The sequence below is a fragment of the Gadus chalcogrammus genome, chromosome 11 (assembly GCF_026213295.1).
Source record: "Gadus chalcogrammus isolate NIFS_2021 chromosome 11, NIFS_Gcha_1.0, whole genome shotgun sequence".
In the NCBI taxonomy this organism is placed as follows: Eukaryota; Metazoa; Chordata; class Actinopteri; order Gadiformes; family Gadidae; genus Gadus; species Gadus chalcogrammus.
In genome coordinates this window covers 16,329,059-16,337,211 of record NC_079422.1, presented here as the reverse complement: position 1 = coordinate 16,337,211, position 8,153 = coordinate 16,329,059, and the positions used below count along the sequence as shown (strand labels likewise).

Sequence of the window (8,153 nt, the reverse complement as noted above, 5' to 3'; positions counted from 1 at the left end):
ACATATCTGGCTCAGACAAAATAAATCCAAACTTGTATAAATATAGGTTTATCTGATGCGCCAAGGAAAGAAAGGTTCCAATGAGGGGTGGGAACATGGTATTCCCATACCGGTGTTATGAACTGTTGCCGTCACAATGGTGTGTGACATCCAACATCAGCCTTGAAGAGATCCATCAAGACAAACACAATTAAGATGCATTCTGCGGCTTTCAAGGGATCACTTGCATATTGCTAAATATGTTGTGACAGTATTAATATACATGCATGGCCACAATCTCTCGGAAACAATTACAGCAAACATCATGAAGGCAATCATGTTGACGGCGTATGGCCTGTCAAGTATAGCAGTCAGACTGAAGGGCTGACATCTTGTGTGGCCAATCAATATCTTCTCTTCAATCAGATTCCATCATCATATTTAGAATTTGCTTTACCATCCCTCCCTCTTTACGTCCCACACTGTAGACTCACCAATACTGTATAGTCGCACACAGTGGGTGAACATTCTCATATATCCTAGATAGCAGTACCTATGCCCTTCAAAAGGCTATGAACAAGACGGGTGTGGGCGGAGGAACCATAATATAAACTCAATGGGGTTTGCATATTTATTGTTGGCTGTATAGTGTCTATGCTGCTATGCTGTAGCTTCTTCTGCATTAAGTGCATACAACCGTGGACCTGATATCGACTAGCATCGCATCCTGCAGGGGAGTTAAAACGTGGCGTAAACCTCATCACTGAAAAGTCTTTCTCTGATAGTGCAAAGAGGAACCGACGCTTCGATCACAAACCAATCAAACCGCAATCAGTAGAGGTTCAGCACACCTTCCGCGGGCGCTTCCTTTGCGATGCAGTGGATGTGGTGTGAACGCCTGAACGCAACGCAGCAGGCCGTATACACGGGTGTAGCTTGCCGTTAGCTGCTGTTGGTGATGATGACGGAGGTGGCCTTGTGTCCCACGCTCTGCTCCGCCTGCATGCGCAGGTGGGGGGTCACGTCGTAGTGGCTGGCGCCCGTGGCCGTGGCGCCGTAGTAGCCCCGCAGGCTGTCCGAGTCGTACAGGTGCTCCAGGGCGTAGCCGCTCAGGGAGTACGCCGCGTGCTTGTCCAGGTAGGGGCAGGCGGCGTGGGGCTGGGCGGGGTAGAGGGCGGGGGCCGGGGTGGGGGAGACGGAGCAGGGCCCGGCGGCGCGGCCCATCGGGTGGTGCAGCGGCACGGAGAGCGGCGACAGGTCCGTCCGGAGGTAGTCATTGGCCGCCGAGTGGTGCTCCGACCCGGGGCTGCTGAGCTTGGACAGCGGGGCGGGGCTCTGGGCGGGGCTGAGTCCGCGACACGCCACGCCCTGCAGCGGCAGAGACGCCTGAGGGTACTCAGGGGAGAAGCAGGACTGGCCCCGGGGCAGGCCGTTGGCGGGGCCGAGGGGCGTGCCGTGGGGGCCCTTGCGCAGATGCAGCCGGCATTCCTCCTCTTTGATCATCTGCTGGGTCGCTCGGATCAGGGTCTCGATCTTGCTGGGTTCCTGCGGGCTGGCGCGGTAGCTCTCGCCGCGGTAGCGCTCCCCCGAGTCGCTGGCGGAGCCCCCGTCCGGGGAGCTGCCCACGCTGTCCTCGTCCCACTGACCTCGCCCTGCGGAGAGGAAACAATCGCGGGGTCAGTCAGACTGACGGCCGTGCACAGGACTAAGAGTCCGAGCTTGTCTATCCAGGCAAACTAAAGCCTGTGTTATGGTTGGACGTCGACGCAACGCGAGGGGGTTTACGGACCCATTACGTCGTTGCGGACCCTCCTTTCTTCCCCCCGCAAGGGCCTGACGTGCGCCTCCCAAAAATTGTAACCTTGGGTCGAGGGCTGTGATTCGGATTTGCGTTGCGTCGACGTCCAACAATAACTAAGCCTTAGCATGGCGGCGGCGGCGGTTCTTACCGTGCAGGTTTTGAAGGGCTGCGATGTGCGGCATGCTGCCGTCGTAGACCTCTGCGTTCTCCAAGGAGGGGCCCTTCGGCGTGGGGGCCATGGAGCGCGCGGAGCCCCACCAAGCGTCCCTTCCGGCCGGCGGCGGGGGTCCCAGGAAGTAGCGTCCCGCCTCGCAGCGGCCCCTCTCGCAGCCCTGGTTGTGGGCGTGGCCGTTGGCGACCGTGTGGTGCTCCTCGGAGAGGGGGAGGCCGTAGCAGACGGGGCGGGGGTCCGGGAGCTGGCGGTAGGCACAGGTGCTCTCCGGGCCCTCGCTCTGCTCCAGCAGATGCGGGGAGGTGGAGTCCGTCAGAGGGCTGCCGCCCCAGGGGCTGTCCTGGTCCGACTCGGAGCGCTCCGTCTGGAAGCCGCCATACTGCTGGGATATGGGATGAGGAGAATAAAGCAACGATTTATTCCGTCCTGACGTTTGGTTTTCAGAGGGTTGAGTCGTGATTTTACTTGAAAAGATTGACAAACCACAATCTTCCATAACCTCCAGGATGAGGTGAGGGTTTACCTGCGTGTAGGGGGAGAGCCGGGCCTTGGTCTTGGGACGGGGCGCGCGGCCCTTGGGGGTCCTGCGGTGGTCGGCGAGGGCGCTGGGGGCACCGCCGCCGCCGATGCTGCTGTAGGGGAAGGGGGTCTTCGGAGAGACCTGGTCCAGAGAGAGCTGCAGGCCTTTGTACTCCGTCTCCCTGAGAAGCAGAGCGATCCCGTCAAGACCACACACCACATCACACAAGCTCGGGGGCCCATGAATTAACCACGCTCCGTAATTACACAAAGAGAAGACCCCCGGCTTCCGCGGTAGGACTGTTGACTAAAGACCGCAAACAACCCGTGTGTTCCCAGAGTCGGTCGCTAATTTTCTCCCGCTAGGTGCGAAAAGAACCATTAACATCGTTCAGCAATTAGACCGGAGGCACACTTAGAAGGCGAGCGACATGCGCGTGAACGAGAAGAGGAAGGAGGGGTGGGAGAGAAGAGGGGAAGACATTAAAGCGTGGACCGGCTGCTGAGATTCTTGGTTCACCAGAGGGATTGTAGCAAGGCCTTTTACAAACAAACTACAGAAGAGAAGCTGTCCAATCAAATACACAAGGAGATTAAGGGCTGTGTGTAGAAACATCTTGCCCCCAGGATTGCCTTGGCCACCGCAGCACTGGGAAGATGGGAATTGATTTCTGGGTAAAGCTCTGTATGGATCTTGCCTTGGCCGATAAATCAACTTTTAGACAAGAGAGAAACTTGAGCTGGGTTTGCTGTGGACAAATACTGATCTGTCTTGCTTATACATATTTGTCCCATTCGCAACCGTATATGCACATATGGACTCACACATGCTTTGAAGGAAACACACAGTCTCACTCTCTCTCTTTCTCCCTCTCCCTCTCCCCTCTCTCTCTATAACGGCAAATACACACAGACACACACGCACACGCACACGCACACGCACACACACAACCACAAAGAATCACATTTGCGTCACACTTTTGAATAGCCTTCGCCAGACTCTGCAGTTCTGTTTAGCGTTCCACCAATGGCTGGGCCATTGGTGGGTTTTTATCTAATGTAAATTAAATACATGTCTGAGAGTTCTGTATCTGCCTCACTGCACGCCATAGAATTACTTAAGGGCAGTCATGTTGTAACCGACAATGGCGCTATGGCACTACCGCAGACCAGGCAAATAAAGAGGTTATCAGTGCTAGCCAAACACCGGGGGGTCATGCGTGGGTGAAGGGTCCACCCCCACCTGGGTAGCCGGGGAGCCGGGGGTGGGAGGGTGGGTTGGGGGGGTACCGGAGCAGACCAGAGCGGACCACGAACACTCAGGACCACGGCCCGAGTCTGACCCGGCCCTATTGTTTTACGCAGACGTCTCTTCATCCTGATAATGTGTGATAATATACAAAGTGAGATATGGCTTTGGTTTGGAGAGACCACAGAGATAATAAAGCTCAAAATATATGATAAAACCAAAATGCTAAAAAAGGAACTTCTTTTCACCCAAACTGGGGCCCACAGAGTCTGGTAACGTATACAAACAACCGATTAAAACGTTCTGAAATCATAACCGCTATGGATTTTGACTTTTGGGAGGAAAGTGTCGATGTTGTGTGTTAACATACACTCTGCCAGGAGCGTCTGAACACAGCAGATCTGCTTTGTGTTTCACAGAAGTCTTTCCAAAAGGCCTCACTCATTTCAGCACTCTGGGTCGCACATATGCTTAACACACAGAAGGTGATTAAATAATGGTGCAGCAGGCAAATAAATGTCCACCCCTGTACTGTGCTGGTACTTGGCTGATGTCCAGCCATTATCTCTGGTATGCATGCAGTTTTATTCGCTGAACAATGGGAGGAGGTACAATATGTTATTTTTTTCTTTTTCTTTATTGAATCCCAATGGAGCTTATTTGGGTAGGATAAAGAGGCTGCAGATCCCACATCAGTGCAAGGCAGACTAAGTGGCTCTCTGTGGTTCGTCTACACACACGCCCACGGAGAAGCCGTGCTTAGATAAACTCTGCCAGGTGACTGGGGCCCTACTTGGCCCGGCCGACGCGAGACAACAGCCAACACATGAGCGCAAAGTCTGCTAATAACAACCCTGAGGCCCGCCGACACAAACTGGCGCTGAACATAAGCCTTCCCCTGGCACAGCAGCAGCTAATGCAACAGTTCCTCTGTTGACGCAGCAGCAGTCAGGGGTAGAGTAGTAGCACAGACGAGACCGGCTAAGTTTTCCATCAAATGAAAGCAGGATTTAAGCATTCTTCATTACACACTGTTGGCCGTTCCATTTGTAAAAATCTGTATTTTGTCTCTGGTTTCCCCTAAGTCTGTTGGAGAGGAAGGAGGGGAAAAGGAGAGGGGAATATAAAAGTGGTCCACCAGTAATAAACAGGTGAAACGACTTGACCCGAGACGAATCAGATGCATTCAAAACACGGAGCAAAATCGAACTATCCTGTGTTCGACATTTCTGCGAATCCACCAAAACAGGGCTTTGACAAACACATGTCGCGTTTCCAATTAATCTCCAGTTAATTGCTTTTACAGGGGATGGTTTGCCGAAATCTCTAGTGCTAATATTCATTATCTTATCAAAAAGAGGGAAATGACAGCCCCACTGAGATGTGGAGATATAATCCCCCCCTGGCCCGGCAATGACAGAACACATTCAGGTGGTCATGTGATCCAAAGTGTCCATCGGTATAGGTCACCTGACCCATTCAAAACAACTCAAATTTAATCAAAAAATAATAAACTTCAATGTATATGTGTGGTATTCCATTCACTCTGTGTAACAGATCACTGATCGCTCCAGCCACTCAACAGAACCAGCATACTATCCCTCGCCTGGTTTGCATTCACTTTTCTCAGAAGAAACAACAGCAGTGTGTGTGTGTTTGGGTGTGTGCGTGTGTGTGTGTGTGTATGGCAATTTCACTCACGTGAGAACGTAGTTGACGCTGACGATGCAGTGGGGCCTGGACGAGCGGCTGTTGTGCACGATGGTGGCGTAGCTCTGCACCCACACCCAGCCCCCCTGCTTGGCCAGGAAGCGGTAGTATTTGGTGGTCACTTGACCCTTGACCAGCACTGCGGAGAAGGGGAGAGACGTCAAACACCGAGAAACACACACGGGCCAACTCTACAGTGCAACATTAAAGGCAGATATCGACCGAGATATCAACACAGAGAAAAACATGAGTGTTTATGACACCGAGCTACAACACATTGCTAACGGGAGATAGCAAACACAGAGAAACACATTGGTGTTTATTACCATGAGCTACAACACATTTCTAAAGGGAGAGCTCAAACACAGAGAAACACATGGGTGTGCATTACACTGAGCTACAACACAACGCTAACAAAGAGACACACATGGTTCTTCTAACTTGGAGGCAAATTAATTTATGTATGGGCTGACTGTGGCTGATCAGAGAGAGAGTTGCAAAGCCACTTCCTCTGTGTTACTATTGCATTGCACACTGATCAGTGCAATGTGCTTTTCAGGCATTTGATTCATGGTTGTTTGGTACTGGGAACAAATAACATTAACTCACACAATTCAACGACACAATTAAGCATTTTGAAATACAAATATATAGTTAAAGGACCAATTGTGTCACATTGATGTGTAAAAGCGGTCAGCAACCAAAATACATATATTTCTAGATAAAAATATGGCCAAATGGACCCTCAAATGATATGCAGGAGAAACAAAGGAATCCCGTACAATACAATAAAACACCTTCCACTCACTTGTCGCTGCAAGATTCACGATTTAGAAACCCCATGACATGGTGAAGAAAAGCTAACAAAGCTGAATTCACAATCACATAAACACGGCGACAGAAACACAATTCACTTTCACGACACAGCACATCCGACACATCGGCAAGCGATCGCCACTGATCGTGTTTTTCAAGGGCTGCTATTCTTCCACTGTGTGTTCTACCAGATGGTGGAGGGTGAGAGAACGAAACAGACTCACTAACTCACACAAGTGGTGTGCACATCTCAGGTGGAAGGAGTCACAGGTGTGGACGTGGTGGTACAGAGTGTTCTCGATCAGATCCTGTGGTTCGTAGCCCGTCAGATCAGCCACCCTGTCAACACAGTGTCAGCAGTGAGGCTCAGAGAGGCCTGTTATTTACCCATCAACAGGGTAGCGGGCATCACACACATGCACAAGAGTATGTTTATGCATGCACGATGAAGCCATTTATGACGTAAACACTGAGAGACATGCCTCTCTCTTGCTCTCTCTCTCTCTGTTTCTCTCTCTCGCTCCCTCTCTCTCGCTCTCTCTCTGTTTCGCTCTCTCGCTCTCTCTCTCTCTGTTTCTCTCTCTCGCTCTCTCTCTCTCTGTTTCACTCTCTCGCTCTCTCTCCCTCGCTCTGACACACATTCTCTCTTATTCGATCGCTCCATCTCCGTCTGTTCGCTTCTCTCTCTGTCTCTCAGACACACAACCAACCACACACACACACACACACACACACACACACACACACACACACACACACACACACACACACACACACACACACACACACACACACACACACACACACACACACACCAGCCTTCCTCCTGTCTCCTGTCACACACACACACACACCCACTCACACACCAACCACTGACACAGTCACACAGAAATCCACCACACACATCCAACACAGCCCCACGCACGCACACAAAGGCTGAAGCCGCGAGTGTACCGTGAGTCCAGGAAGATGAGCTTCATGTCCAGGCTGGCGCGGAACATGAACATGTTGCTGTGGAGCTTGATCTCCGTCACCGCGCTGGGCGGCAGCGAGTGACCCACCGCCACCAGACCCACGTTCTGGTAGCAGCCGTCGAAGGGAGACATGTCCAGGCTGTACTGGCGGATCTTCAGGTAGCCGCTGCAGTGGATCACCTAAAGCACAGAACCACACATACAAGGGTGACTGTTGGGCTATTGAAATAGGCACCACGTGCTAGGTCTTTACAGCACCAGGGTCTGTGATCAGTCCTATAGTGGTCCACTACTCAATGAAGTGCTGACTTACTCAATTATACATGTATATTGAATGTCAAAAAGGGATAATAATAACAATTATAACCATAATAATATTGTTATTTATGAATATGAATTTTCAAAGTTGACATCACATAAATTATGTAAATCATATGTAATTAGCCTATGTTATTATTGTTATGATTAATTTTTTATCAAAGTCACTTAAATGATTGTTACCTTGTAGCCCCCGCAGGTGAGACCAGCGTTTCTCTTCGCGAGGACACACTTCATTCTGAGGAAGAAAGAGCGCTCCATTTCATATTCTAGAGAGAGGAAAAAGTCAATGACGGGGTTATACAGACGGAGCCACATTTAGACCAACTGTTATGTAGCCTACAACGTAGGCCTGTCGACTGCAGGCCGTGTTACAACGTTGCCCTTACCCTGAACAAAGTGCGAATGGTAGGGTTGGTGGGCCGTGAGGACCGCGGTCATCTCGTCGTGGTCGGCCGGGTGAATGTACTCGTAGATGCTGTTCCCCGTCAACTCTACCTGTTGAACATAACCCACCCTTTATTTGATTGAATCACGCTGTACGCGGCAACAAGGCCTGTTAACGTGTGACCTATGAGTGGTCGGTCGATTGAGGGGCCAGTGTGCTGTGGGCAC

General features: G+C 51.2%; 1 protein-coding gene across 1 annotated transcript in view; it reads right to left on the bottom strand.

Moving 5' to 3' along the window:
• Positions 1–921: 921 nt before the first annotated feature.
• Positions 922–8,153, bottom strand: part of sim1a (SIM bHLH transcription factor 1a) — a 13,218-nt gene continuing 5,986 nt past the window's right edge. The window contains exons 5-12 of the mRNA XM_056602571.1: positions 7,928–8,036; positions 7,722–7,807; positions 7,201–7,400; positions 6,479–6,585; positions 5,422–5,569; positions 2,476–2,653; positions 1,929–2,331; positions 922–1,631 (exon numbers count right to left, since the gene is read on the bottom strand). Of these exons, the coding sequence (XP_056458546.1) occupies positions 922–1,631; positions 1,929–2,331; positions 2,476–2,653; positions 5,422–5,569; positions 6,479–6,585; positions 7,201–7,400; positions 7,722–7,807; positions 7,928–8,036 (1,941 nt within the window). The remainder of the gene's footprint in view (positions 1,632–1,928; positions 2,332–2,475; positions 2,654–5,421; positions 5,570–6,478; positions 6,586–7,200; positions 7,401–7,721; positions 7,808–7,927; positions 8,037–8,153) is intronic.